This window comes from Photinus pyralis, unplaced genomic scaffold, assembly GCF_008802855.1.
Source record: "Photinus pyralis isolate 1611_PpyrPB1 unplaced genomic scaffold, Ppyr1.3 Ppyr1.4_LG1, whole genome shotgun sequence".
NCBI lineage: Eukaryota > Metazoa > Arthropoda > Insecta > Coleoptera > Lampyridae > Photinus > Photinus pyralis.
Genome location: NW_022170249.1, coordinates 35,824,857 through 35,840,150, shown reverse-complemented (window position 1 = coordinate 35,840,150; position 15,294 = coordinate 35,824,857). Strand labels below are relative to the sequence as shown.

General features: G+C 33.2%; 1 protein-coding gene and 1 long non-coding RNA gene across 2 annotated transcripts; one reads left to right on the top strand and one right to left on the bottom strand.

Annotated features, from left to right (window-relative positions):
* Window positions 1-1,609: 1,609 nt before the first annotated feature.
* On the top strand, window positions 1,610-9,144 carry LOC116169207. Its single transcript, XM_031485238.1, has 13 exons — window positions 1,610-2,046; window positions 3,540-3,599; window positions 3,789-3,848; window positions 4,185-4,412; window positions 4,473-4,634; window positions 5,006-5,143; window positions 5,234-5,560; window positions 5,645-6,097; window positions 6,373-7,514; window positions 7,568-7,716; window positions 7,769-7,966; window positions 8,159-8,214; window positions 8,265-9,144. The coding sequence occupies exons 1-13, from the start codon at window positions 2,008-2,010 to the stop codon at window positions 8,283-8,285; spliced, it is 3,033 nt and encodes a 1,010-aa protein (XP_031341098.1). The 5' UTR covers window positions 1,610-2,007; the 3' UTR covers window positions 8,286-9,144.
* On the bottom strand, window positions 9,016-10,203 carry LOC116169254. Its single transcript, XR_004144912.1, has 3 exons — window positions 9,636-10,203; window positions 9,347-9,578; window positions 9,016-9,289 (listed from the first exon to the last, which is right to left on the bottom strand). It is a non-coding gene; the product is annotated as an uncharacterized LOC116169254 (long non-coding RNA).
* Between the last annotated feature and the right edge of the window lie 5,091 nt (window positions 10,204-15,294).

Genomic DNA, 15,294 nt, shown 5'->3' with positions numbered 1-15,294 from the left:
AAAGAAATAATAATGACATATTTAACTTTATGTAAACCTTGCCAACAGAAACAATCAATGCCGCAAAAGGGTTTGGTTTCCAAGCCGATGCTATTTAAGCAACTGAATTCAAGGTGTCAGGTAGATCTGATCGATATGCAGTCAAACGCAGATGGAGAATTCAAATATATTCTAAATTACCAAGACCATCTAACAAAGTTTCTTTTTCTAAGAGCTTTAAAGTCAAAGACAGCATCAGAAGTTGCATACGTTTTACTTGATATTTTTACCGTGATTGGTGCCCCGAACGTTCTGCAATCAGACAATGGTCGCGAGTTCGCCAATCGTGTAATTTTCGAACTTACCGATATGTGGCCAGAATTAAAAATTGTCCACGGAAAACCACCCCACAGCCACAGCCAAGGATCAGTGGAACGGGCAAATCAAGATGTGCAAAATATGTTAACAACTTGGATGCAAAGTAAGAACAATACTCACTGGGCTGAAGGTTTGCGGTTTATACAATCTATGAAAAATCGGGCGTACCATAGTGGAATACGTCAAAGTCCATACGAAGCACTATTTGGTTGCAAAGCAAAACTAGGTCTCAGTGATTCGTGCTTTCCCAAAGAAATAATTGCTTCCCTTAAAACAGAAGAAGACTTGGAAAGAGCTGAAAGTGATTTGCAAACCGATTCATCAAGAACTACAGAACAAGAAATTGCTGATACCGATTATACAGATGTTAATCAAATGGAAGCATCTAACTCAGATGATATTGAAATTGAATCAAATAACCTTGAAGACGTACAAATCGTAAACGTAATGAACACATTCACCGAGGAACAAGATTTAATAAGCAACAACGAAAATATTAAAGTAATTAAAAATATTCAAGAACAGATAAAAAATAAACGAAAAAGTGCGTATGAAAATTTGAAGATTCAAGGATCTAAAATGTTAAAAATGTCAGAAGCAAAGTTTGCAGCAATAAATGTTGGAGATAATGTAAAAATTCATGTTCCTGACGTAGATAGGGGCCGCGGCGATCCAAGAAGCATTATTGGTGTTGTTTTAAAATCAGAGGACGGGTTTTACAAAGTTGCTACTGACAGGGGAATTTTGAAGCGGTTGTACTGTAGAAGTGAATTAGCATTGTGTCCAGAAAAATTTTTGAATGTTGATTCTGTTCCGAATAAAGAAATTTCACTGCGACAAGTGGCATCTGCACAATCTCTAACAGGCGGCCAGGGATATACTAGGTGTCACTGTAATAAAAAAGTGCAAAACAAATAGATGTAAGTGTAGAAACAAGTCGCTTCTTTGCCGTGACATATATATATATATATATATATATATATAACAATACAAATATAAGTATATATATATATATAATTTTTATTATAGGAGAAATACGAAACACTAATTAAAGGAAGCATAACATATTATTTAAATCCGCCTGGGATTTAAAACAAACTATATAACAACAATGTGACTCAATAAATGATAATAAAGGCAAACTCTTTGCGTTGGGTTTTTTTTGAGGGGAAACAATAATCTAGGGGAGGAAAAAGGGATGGGGGCTAGGTAGGAACCATTGTATATATATATATACACAATACGTTGTCACTTCAAAAATAGGCACGCACAATTCGAAGTCACTTCATATACGACGTTGTCACTTCAAGAATGTGAAGTGACAACGTTTTGCGTTGTTTTCGCGCCATGACGTCACTAAACACCATTATCCGACATTTGCCGAAACCGAAGTTTGAAGTCACATCGCCAACTTGGTACCAAAAAAAATCTTTTTTAGTTGTGGCGTATATCGAAGTCGCCACTGTCGTATATATGATAAATTACGGACCACACGAAATCACTTCAACGCGTATTTAGCGAAATTTTCCGTGAAGTCACTTCATCGAGAGTAGGACATTTGACAACGACGCATTTATTCTCAAACCGTTAGCGTGAAGTGAAGACGTGCACATTTTTACGTTCTTTTTTATACATTTGGTCTTTGAAAACATGAATTCCAGAACGAAGAAAATTTTTCACAAAGCAATGGTAAGTTTTTGAGATGTCAGCTATCTAATTTTAAGTTTTTGGTTATATTTTGTTTCATGTCTTTTAATTTTAATTTTAAGGTGGGCGTTGAGTAGTGGTCGAGTTCTCTCATTTAAATGGGAAATCTCGCCTGCAAAAAAATGAGCAAATTTTTCGAAAACCTCAAGGTATCTTAATACATGATACACCATTTGCAAGAGGAGAGTCTGTAGGAGATCTTAAGGTAACTTGCGGTTCATTTTGAGTTTGGTTTGAAATAGGTAAATAATTGTGGTCAAAGAATCGCGTAAAAAAATTTTATGTTTGCTTATTATAAGACATTGTTTACTTTATGTGTCTATTAATTATCCTTATTATCATCTACATAATCTCTTCTTTCAAGTGATAAATCGTTTTATTGAAATAGATAAAGCAATTAGAAGGCTCATGTGGTGCTGGCGCGATTTCCATTTAAATGTACAAGTCCTACCACTTACTCATTTTACATAAACAAATTTTAAAAGAAGCTATATTATTCACGCTTTGTCTAACCGGATAGGTCTTTTGTTGTCTTAATCCCTTAGCCTTTTTTCACACTTAGGTACCCATTTATGGCCGCACTTTGTCCATCTGTTCGTCTATTTTTCAATGTACTTTTTAGCGCATTTTTCAAAGAAAAAAAAATGCGCTATTACGGGCGTTTTTCCGTCCGTCCGTCCAAGAGAAGGCCGAGATCTCAGCACTGGAAAGTGCTAGAAAACTCGTTAATGTCTCGTTTGATAGATAGTAGTATCCGATTAGTGCAGCAAAAAATGAGTTTGCCAAAAAACATCGAGATGATGCGCAAATTTGATAAAAAGTATCATGTATTCACTAATTTCACTATGGAAACGGCAAAACGCACTGGTTCGATGGGCCCAAACTAAATTTTGTGCTGTTCCGATGTTGGTCATCATTTGGAACAACTATATTTATTTACCATATATGCATGCGCAATGCTAACTTTTTTTTTATTAATGAACGTATTTTAATATAATTTTGTGTATAGTTACCTGGAATAAAATCAAAATTAATGCCGTTAACAAAAATTTCAAATGCGCATGCGCAATGCAAACTTTTTTATTTATTAAGGTACTTCAATGATATTTTGGATGTAGGCACCTGAAATAAAAGCAAAATTAATGCCGCTAAAAAAATTGAAATGCGCATGCCCATTGCTAACTTTTTTATTTATTAAGGTACTTCAATGATATTTTGTCTATAGGCACCTCGATTAAAAGCAAAATTAATGTCGTTAACAAAAATTTGAAATGCGCATGAGCATTGCTATCTTTTTATCTGCCGGGGCAAGGTACCAAACCACGTATGAAAAATGCGCTATCGTTGTTGGTACATGTGCGGAAACTTTACCACTTGTTTTAATTTCATTTTTATCTTTTAACCATCTTCATACCTACTTACCCACTTGTTAATGGTATTGATTGTTTGTTCATTAACTTCACTTGTTTTTTTAGGGAATTTCTAAGCAATATTTACCACCGGCTAGGAATACTGACAAAATGGAAATAACTAGAGTAAGTTGATATTATTTTGTTAAGCGGTTGGTGTAGTATTCGCGCTAACTCCCTTAAGGTGGATTTATATGTGCGGAAACTTTACCACTTGTTTTAATTTCATTTTTATCTTTTAACCATCTTCATACCTACTTACCCACTTGTTAATGGTATTGATTGTTTGTTCATTAACTTCACTTGTTTTTTTAGGGAATTTCTAAGCAATATTTACCACCGGCTAGGAATACTGACAAAATGGATATAACTAGAGTAAGTTGATATTATTTTGTTAAGCGGTTGGTGTAGTATTCGCGCTAACTCCCTTAAGGTGGATTTATAGCTATCCGTTTGTACGTCTCCGTTGGTCCGTTAACCAATAAGGAGACAGTAAAATTTTAAATTTAAAAATTTACTGTCTCCTTATTGGGTAACGGACCAACGGTGACGTACAAACGGATAGCTATAAACCCACCTTTAGCGTATTAACTGTTTTCACAACAATTTTGTCTAAATTGCACATTGTCAGTTTTCTGACAATGTGAGTGACTGTAACACCTACGTGTGGGTTTTGAACAATTTTTTATTAAAAACTTGTTGTTATTGTAGGATTGGATCGAAAATAGTTTTCATTTAGATGCTGCTGTTCCTTTAGAACCACCTAAAAATACACAAACAACAAATGATAATAAAAGTAATTCTTCTCCAGAATTAGGAGCTGACGTTAATATACCTGAAATCAATGACGAAATTCGCATACAAAGTGGCTGTTGTGAACTCAAAAGCTGTGATTGCAGTCTTATATCCGGAACACCTAGCAATACCCTAACTAGTGAGGTAATGAATATATATCGTATAAAATACCAGTTATTTCAATTAAAAATTAATTACCTAAAGCATTCATCGCCATTTTGCATTGACCGGCGTCGAAGTAAGACAAATAAAATATCTCCAATACTTACTGGTGATATAGATAAATCCGATACTATAAATCCTAGTTTTGGAACAAACAATATTGTTGATACAAACCTCGATACTAACACAGGAACCGAATTTGATGTGAGTATATACAATTAATTTGTATGTTAGCCCAGGAACATTGCAAAAGTTTGAAGGTGCATCCGAACAGGAGAGGGGATAAGCTTAAAATTGCAATACAGTGTTCTGATGCAGTACAGAATATAGAGAAAAAACTCCCCGAAAATCCAAGTGGAGTTTCATGATAAGGTTCAAATTAGGACATTTCTTTTTTTTTATTTAAATATTTTTCACTAAAACTGACTCCTGATAACAAAATTACTAAAATGTCATAATTTAAAGCTTATTTGGCTTATCTCCTTTCATGTCCGAGTTTCAACCTATTATTCCTGGACTAAAGAAAAATATTCCAATTCGACGTATTGAGAAGTTTACTCTTAAACTGCTTTAAGATTTTGCTTGGTTTATCCCAATGTCACTCAATGCAAAACAATATAACTCCAAACACTGATCATTTTAACTACATTTCTGGAGATTCTATTTTGGTAACGAACAATATAGTCGATATTAACACAGGAACGGAATATGATGTAAGTATGTGCTATGCACATTTTTTTTTTGGTATAATTTTTTAAATTGGACGCATTTAGATGTTTACTCTTAAATTGATTTTCTTTAAGACTTTATCTGCCTCTTTGCAATTGCACCCAATAGAAAACAATATAAACACAAACACTGATCAGCATAAATATATTTCTGGAGATTCCGATGATAGCCGAGATAGAGACTACGTGTGTGAAAGTGATTTGACGTCAGAAAGCTCCCAGTCTTCTGCTACCAAGGATTCCGAAAACGAAGTTATAGACATAATGGAAACTGAAAAAGAAAATTTTATTCCTAGAAAATCTAAGGAAAAAATAAAGGATAAAGCGAAAAGTAAAAACGATCATTTTTCCAATACAGAAGCGCAAAGTCGAGTGTTCAACATTGATGAACTAATAAAACAAGTCAGTGGCATTTTTTTCTATTTAATAGATTTACTTTTTAATTTTATGTAGATAAATCTTCAATTTTACAATTTTTATTTTCAGAAAAGAAATGTCAATGACAAAAAGCAAGTTTTATGTAAATATTGCAAATGCAAAATTGCCACAAAAAATTTCGCAAGGCATTTGGAATCGCACCATAGAGATGAAAACGAAGTCAAAAAGATGTTACAGTATCCTCGCAAAAGTAAAGAAAGGAGACAAGCTTTCAGTTTGTTTAGGAATCATACTAACTTTGATCAGTATATTGAAGGCGTGATTTGTCCATATCGCGAAACAATAAAAAAAAATTCTTTGACATATTACCCTTGCATATACTGCAAAGGAGTTTTTCAAAAAGAGTATCTAAAACGCCACTCGAAGTTATGTGTTATGCAAAACAGTAGAAAAGAGTTATCTAGCAATGGACGAAATTATTATATTACTAACTCCCAAACTGCAATTGCGTGTGCCATGGATACCACAAACGTAATCTCAAGATTAAATGTAAAGGAACTGGTAAGTATTACTTATTGCATTGCAAAACTGAATATATAGGAATCCTTTTTAACCTTCTTACATAATTTTTCATACTTGCGTGCATTTTTCAAAAAAAAATTTTAAAAATAGCTATTGTGCACTCTTTGTCAATTCGTCTATCCCTCAATCTACTTTCTTTATGGAAACGCCTTTAGATCTTAACCCCTTAGCTTTTATTTATTAAGTACTTATACTCACCCATTTGCAAAATTAAAAAAGTAAGTGTCTATTTATTCCCCAATCTATTTTTTTAGGTATTTTCTATCATGAAAGGGGATGAGATATCCTTAGTAGCAAAGAAAGATCTTCTTATCGCCAATTTTGGAGAATCGTATCTAAAAAAACATAAAAGGGAACGCAAAGAGTATGCTTGCAGCTCTAGGATGCGTGAACTTTCGCGTCTACTAATTGCGTATCGGGAAATTGTTAACGATTCTAAATGCTGTTTAAAAGATATTTTAAAACCAAAAAATTTCGATCATTTTTTGGCAGCTACGAGAAAAATTACTGGGTATAACCCAACAAATAAATTATTCAAAGCTCCAAGCCTTGCCATGCATTTAGGAACATATTTAAAAGACATATGTGACGAATGTACTCATCTCGTATTAAAGGAAAGCCCTGGATTTACTTGCCAATCAGAAAGCGAAACCGAACTGTTATTACAAGAAATTAAAAAATTTAAAAAGCTACTAATATCAAGATGGAACACTGAAATTTCGAGTTTGGCAAATAAAGATTTGCAAGAAAAAAAATGGAATAAACCGCTTCTTGTGCCGCTAGTCAATGATATAAAGATATTTAGAGAAGAAGTACTGAAAATGGCAGAAGATTGCGTTAAAAAGTTTGTAAATCATATCGATGACATACATACGTATAAACTATTAGTTCAATGTTCCCTGTCACTTTTAATACTTTTTAATCGCAGACGTATTGGTGATGTACAGTATCTGAAAATACAAGATTATATGAGACAAAATAAATCTAGTATGAAAGATTTTGAATCTGCCCTAACAGAATCAGAAAAGGCTTTGACAGCTAAGTATAGACGAATAGTAAATAGTGGCAAAGGTTCAAGGCAAGTTGTAATATTATTGCCGGAAACATTAGAAAAATATATTAACGTATTATTAGAACACCGTAAAAAATACATGTTGGAGAAAAATGAGTATGTTTTTGCGATACCACAGAGCAAAATTAAGTGGGGTCAGGGGGACGTTGCAATAAGATACCTTTGTAGCAAAATTAAATTAGAGTATCCCGAAGCAATTTCTAGTAACAAATTAAGAAAACACATTGCCACGGTCACACAAATATTAAATCTGTCAAAAGAAGATATTGCTCAGTTTTCCAAATTTATGGGTCACACGGAAAAAACGCATGCCGATTTCTATGAGTAAGTGGACATTTAAAATTTGTTGTATTGTATTATATACTTACCGTATGTAGACTGCCAGTGGACATATACCAAACTGCCAAAGTTTCAAAATTGCTACTTATGATGGAAAAAGGATCCTTACCTACAGAATTTAAGGGAAAAACATTATCTCAGATCGAATTTGACGAAAATACAGAATACGCTGAAGAAAATGTTGAAGGTAACAAAATGTTTAGCAACATTCTTTCAGTGCAATTTTTATAACTTTTTAGAACGTGCCATGCCAAGAAAAGAAAGTATTGGTTCTACATCCGCTGCTACGGATTTTATTGATGAGGGAGAGAAATCAAAAAAAGACATTGCTTCCACGTCCACTGCTTCGGACTTCATTGACGAGGGAGCGACACCAAAAAAAGATCTAGCTCCCAGATCTATTAATTTACATCATAATCGAACTTGCAGTGTTCAAGGTGATCATACATTTTATTATTAGATAGTACTATCAAAAAAGATTCCGTGTCAGTGACGCGGTACTGTGTAGTACATTTAACAACGTAACAGCATTGATTTTGAATAGGTATTCCTTATTATGTAACAAATCATACAATTTCTTACAAACAAGGTATTTTTTGGTTTTGAATTTTTATAAAATTGACTTTTAGATTTGGACTCTGATACAGATGAGCAAGAACCAAAAAAACAAAAAATACAAAAAAGAGTAAGGTTTCCTTTTTAATGAATTCAAACTTTTAAGGTGCATTTTTTTAGGTTGGACCGCACATGAAATAAATCAGGTATCAAAAACGTTCGGAAATTTTATTAAAAAGAAAATCTATCCACCCCAACAACAAATCTTAGATTTCATTAAGAAGATGGGTAGTAAAAGATCTCCAGCGCAAGTGAAATCCAAATTGCAACATTTAATAAAAACAACTACTTAAAAACTATCTTGTTTTTGGTTAAGTTTTATAATCACTGCACTTATATAATATATAGTATGTCCAAAAGATCGTGTTAAGCATGGGGATCTCGGAAACGGTAAAAGATACAGATTCGGTTAAATGGGAGAAAATGTTTAGCACAAAAATATTGGTTAACCGGTACATTAACAGTTTAAAAAATTTTATTCGTTTGGGCCCCATAGCGGAAAAACTAATATTTTCCGTTTTCATCTTTTCCCTGTAACTTTTTTATTTGAAGAGATACCTTCAAAATTATCTCAACCATGGTATCGTTAGAAAGGAAATTGAGAGCACTTTCGATTGATGCCATAGCCGCCTATTATTTACATTTAAAAAAATATAAGTTTGGGTTATAACACCGAAACTTGGAAAGGTATTGAAAATCTAATAAATTATTATTAATCTGCGTAAAAAAGTGCCTTAATAATGCCAAAGAATTTTGAAGGTATCTCTTCAAATAAAAAAGTTACAGGGAAAAGATGAAAACGGAAAATATTAGTTTTTCCGCTAGGGGGCCCAAACGAATAAAATTTTTTAAACTGTTAATGTACCGGTTAACCAATATTTTTGTGCTAAACATTTTCTCCTATTTAACCGAATCTGTATCTTTTACCGTTTCCGAGATCCCCATGCTTAACACGATCTTTTGAACACACTGTATATACAATAATAGACGTAGGTACATGCATGTAATATTTTGATACTTTAAATATATTTCTTATTAGAAATTGCTTTGTATTATTAATACCGATTAAATTAGTGAGACATAACAATATGCAACGCCTTTTGGTGGAATGCGGTGGATATCAAATGTTCCGGGAATAACTGCATCTGGAAATGAGAGATGTTAGATAAGAAAGTTCAGTAATATACAAAGAAAGTACTTACCTTTCTAGATAGAGTTAACCTAAAATACAAAATTTTGTTTTATTATGACCATGATTTCGACGCCCTAAAATCAAAACAAAAACAAAATAAGCGTTAATTTTTGCTTCATACATTTCATTCTTATTAGAAATTGGTTTGTATTATTAATACCGTTTAAATTAGTGAGACATACAATATGCAACGCCTTTTGGTGGAATGCGGTGGATATCAAATGTTCCGGGAATAACTGCATCTGGAAATGAAAGATGTTAGATAAGAAAGTTCAGTAATATACAAAGAAAGTACTTACCTTTCTAGATAGAGTTAACCTAAAATACAAAATTTTGTTTTATTATGACCATGATTTCGACGCCCTAAAATCAAAACAAAAACAAAATAAGCGTTAATTTTTGCTTCATACATTTTCAATGTTTCATTGAAAATGTTTCGAGGGAATGAATTAAATAAGTTAGCTTACATAATGCATAAATACATTAGATAACTTCAGTTAACTACAATGCTGTCATCATCAGCAAACAATATGGTTTTTGTGGATTTTGGCGTAATAATAATAGTAATATAATGTAATCATAGAATGTAATATGAGCCAACCGCATATATCAGAAAATGGGAATTAATCGTACCTTCCGACTTCACAAATGATGCAACACTGCATGAAGTGACTTCGTCCGACAAGTAACTAACAAAATATATATCCCGTGAAGTAACAACGCATTTAGTTTAACTGTTATTAATATACGATTTTTTTTGCAAAAATGCTTTCCCCTCTCTTGAAATTTGGATTACATGGGGTCCCCTCAACAGAGAAATGCAAAGATATATAAATAAAATTCACAAGTAGTGAGTGAAGTCGGGTCGTCATATGTTTAACTGTGAAGTGACAGCGAATTACCTATACATATATATATATATATATATATATATATATAATATATATATATATATATATATATATATATATATATATATATGATGATTGAATTTTACACGAAATCGTATTTCAATAATATAAAATTTCAATTTTTATATAGAACTTTTGATTAATGTCGATCTGTTAGTGATGACAGGAGTCATTATAGACATTCACAAATGCGGCTGGTAAAGTGGCGGTGCGGCCAGTAAAGTGACAAGCGACAGGAGACGTAGTCTGCTCTGCTCTGAAAGTAGGCATGAAAAAGGTTTCAGGACGATTTTGGGTAAAAGCATTTTTTCTTGTACCTTGTTCCTATATATTCACAATATGTATCGTGAATATATTGAGTCCTGCTATGTTAGACCGCATATTAGAGTAGCACTAGTTCATAATTGCATATGTACTAAAAATAGAAGCGCCCATCTCTTATGTACTAGCACAGATTTAAATATACTATAGATATATCATGCCAAACTAAATTAGTGTTATTCCGCGTCCACAAGGAAGCGCTGCAGAATGAATAACTTGCGCGTGGTTTACAACATAAGAAAGACCAGAGAACTCTCGCGATAAACAACCCAACTAGCAAAGATATTTTATAATTCCTAACTGTTCGTGCTATTTTATTATATAATTGCTTTATGCAATATTGTTTTATAAGGGAGTCGTAAGAACGTTCTTTGCGCAAAAATACAAAACAGTTTTAAGACAAATTATAATAATAATAATTATTTTATAAACGTTTACACGAAAACTTTATACGACATTTTAGCTTACCGAACAAATTTGTTTCATAATAGATTTATACTGGTGTTATCTGATACTAGTTTGTTCCTTTGCGAACATCTATAAAACTGTTTTATTAGCGCTATGTGAAACGTTTATAAAATTAATTTATTAATGTTTTCTTTTCGATATTATTGCTGTCTAAAGCATATTGCACTCAGACGTAACCTTAAAAACATTATTATATAATTATCATGAACACTGTCATAACATAATACTACCTATATATAATAATTATAAATTGAAATTTATTATGTTTTAAAACCCCGTTCTTATATGTAATTTGTTCTTGTTCTATTATTTTCATTAAACAATTTGTTCCTTTAAAAAAAAATTAGACCTTATATATTTAAAAAAAAAAAAAAAATTATAAAACAAAAAAATGTTTGTAAGGATACAATAGTTATTTATATAACAAGAGCGCGAAGTTCAATTTCGCGCATTGAGACTGAAGGTATTTTGACGAGGCGAAGCCGAGTCAAAATATCAGTCAAATGCGCGAAATAACATCGCGCTAGCGTTATATACAATATTTTTTCTACAACTGAACCGATTGTTAATTAAATTTGCTGTTCAACTTTGTCACGTGCGCGAAATACTTTTTTTCACTGTTGACGATTTCGCGCACGTTGTCAATAGCAACCTTACTTATTAATTAACCGTTTCAAAATCTAGTACTTCGCGTTTCGAAATCCGTCAGAAAATGACAGGTTTTTTTAACAGTTGTAGAAAAAAGCATTTATTAATACATTTATAAAACGCCATTTTACTATTACTTTTTGATCTCAGAAAGTTAAAAAAACTGGAGCATTTTACAGTAGTGAAGAAGTGCTACCAAAATATCTTAGGAGGTGAAGTTATTATTGGTAATAATACACTAGATCTCTCTATAAAGGAAGCAGCAGGTGACCCATCAGATACACCAAATCATTTCACTTCACAAGTAACGCGCCGTCCAGCAACTATCGTCCTCGTACCGAAAACTGACATTTTTTGTACTAATGAAACAAATAACTATTTGCTCAATAAGGCAAGTATTAATGTAAGAGTTTCTTGACTTGGCTACATCAAGCAGTTAAGAAACCATCCTGGAAAGTAATAGTCCACGTTTAATTTGAATCATATTTCAGAAGTAAAAATGGATGGAACAATAACCCATCTTGCTTACAATTTATGAGAACAATGAGGAGATTATTGCTCCACACCAAAATTAACCAGGGCTCCGGGAATTGTAAAGTGTTAGGCGCCACCACTGTTCTAAGTGTACCAAGCACTGCCACACATTCTGAACAAGCAATAGATGTATCATTGTACCGAAAATATAATTATGCTTTTGAGCCAAAAGATCAAATACTCCATCATGATTATGTGTGCAGTGAAACAATTGACCTAAGTGAAATCATATCAAATGTTGTCACTTATATGTGGATATGCAATTAAGATAAAAAAAAACTCGACATAAATGTGAACAATGTGTGCTGGCATGTAAATCGCAGGAAGACATTACAAAAGGTTCCTATTCTCTAATTTCCTTTAAAAACAGAGGTATAGTCAGATGTTTGAAAAGTCCTTATTTAACTAATATTTCTTTAAATTGCAAGAGGCTTATATGTACCATCAATTGCAATTGTGAAAATTTGCACAAAAGTAGAGATTGCAATTAGAAACATTCAACTGGAAACAAAATTCCAAATGAAAAAGGTTTCATGGAATATTTTGTCACCGCCATTGCACAAAAATTTTACCAAGAACTGTACACGTTATTTCCTAGTTTGCGTGATCATTTTCTAGAATTTAATATTTGTGACGAGAATCACGGGTTTTTACTGATCAAAAATATCATTTTTTCGTATTGTAGAATAAGGTTTTTTAATTTGGCGAAAAAGTACACAGAAAAAATACAAGGTTCTGCGGTTCGAAGAGAACTAAACAAATTGATACTGTTTAACCACCAATAAAGTATAATTGTCAACCAGTTTCCAACTTCTCAAGAACCAAATTAGCGAACGTATGACGTTTCATGTTTGTGGTCTTGACGCTTCAGTTCTTGGACTAATTATTAACATTGTAGGTAGTTTCACAACTAGGGAATGTATCGATGCATTGTGATATAGGCAACATAATATACTTGTTCAACGTGTAAGGAAACGCACGGGAACTTTTTGAAAGCACATTGTATGTAGTTTTTAACAAGTCCCCGTAGCATATACTTAGAAGATGGCGACATTCAAAATCTGACTATTTACGCATGTTGACACACATCTCCCCACATCTATATCTCTGGGTTGAACCAGTACTAAATCGAAAATGTCGTTTTACGAGTAGAGCGGAGTTAACTCCGGGAAACTTAACATGCCTTAGTGAGATGTAGTCTTCTTATATATATATGAAAACTTCCTAACACACTGAAACTACCCACACAACTTACCCTTGCTAGCTCAATTTCACTAAAACTCTTTGAAACACAATAAAACATAAATCTCAGGGCCCGTAAAATGAGTCCGACTACCCTTTTTTTCGTCCGGACTAGGGGTAGCAACCTCGCCAGGTCGGTGGCTACCACCTCCCTTAAATTCCAAATAAAATAAACCCTTGTTAACTGACTTCTGGAATGAAATTTAAGTCCCACCGATGATCCAAACCTTTTTACGTTACCAAACTCGTTTCACACTCGGGATAAAAAAAGAAAACTTAAAATTTGAGAAACTCGAATCGTTGACCTTTACTTTGACACACAAATAATAAATGACAATAAAATTTACAAAGCTAAATGCACAAAATCTGAAAATAATAACTTAACACGAATTGAAACACAAAACCGTCTTAGACGGCGATTCTTACAATTAAATTAAAACAAAAATGACAGTACTCACGATCTGTGTACAAGCTAATCCTTTTTACAAATGCACAAACGACTGATGCACACAAAAACACAAACACAACCCCAGGTATGTGCTGACACTGTACAGCTACTCCAACAGCTCCTCGGCGATGCTGGAGTTAAACAAACGTTCCGCCATGTCCAGACAATGTAAAATACAATGCAAACGAAGTCTCGCTGCTAAAATGGCGTTATTGTACCGCTCGTTTCCCTTCAACAAACTCCTTCCAAAGACCTTCTTAAACTCCTCGATGCCGGCGTAATTCAAACGTTCCCGGACTTTCAAATAACAATAAACGATGAATAAACTGGCGGAACTTTAGCAAACGCCGCTACAATAAACTTTCCAAAAATTTTCACGTAAGACAACACGTAGACTTCGCGAAACGGTACAATAAGCGCCTTCTCTTCGCTGTTCAAACCATTTATACGCCACCCATCGTCAAATCTCGTTGCGACGCTTTTCCATATAAAATTTGAATTTCGGAGCCGATAAAACTAAACGGTCGACTCCGCGGATCAATAACATAATTGCATAAATAAAACTATTACCGATCGTAAATCAACTTAGACTGGCACTTTTACGAGTACACGCCAAAATTCCTATGAAATTCGCTCTTAAACAACTAAACGTTTCCTTATCTAAAGTAACACTTGTGCAAAGCGCGTGCACTCTGCTAACTTCCACGAATTTAACAATAACAAGACAAAATTTATTACATTTAAAATTTTAATTACGGATTCGATTTTCCCAGACTTAAGTTTCTTAATTAACTCCGGCCGAGCATTAATTGAACTAAAACAACGATCCCATAAAAATGGGAAATAAACTTCTTTCCAGAGTAAATAAATGCCGTCCAACTGCGGCCTAATAAAAAACACTATATATATATCGCTACTGCGCGTGAAAAAGTGATAAGTCAAAGAAGCGGCTTTTGAGAAAACTTGCGTTTAAATTCTGACTAGACTTCAAATGCTTCTGACGTGGCGTTTTCATGAATGATTTTAATATTGATTTCGTGCATTATGTTTATTTATAGTAAATTCGACGTCAAACTGAATTTTACTTTATGCCCTAAGGACTTCTTGAGGACTTAACTCATTTTTCACAGCTTCTTTCTGACTTAGCTTAGTTACCACCTTTCAACCAAATTTTTTAAAATAATCTCACAGTATAAAAACTTAAACGTAAAACACATAAAAAAGATTACAAACTTTTATTTAAAAAAGAAACAGAGTAATTATCAAATACAAAAGAAATAAAAAATGTTTTTAATCATCTTCATCATCGGATGCATCCGGGTATACATCAGCTTCTTGTTCGTTTGTTGGAAGCGTTAAGTAAAAGTTTCTGATAGACTCGGAAAT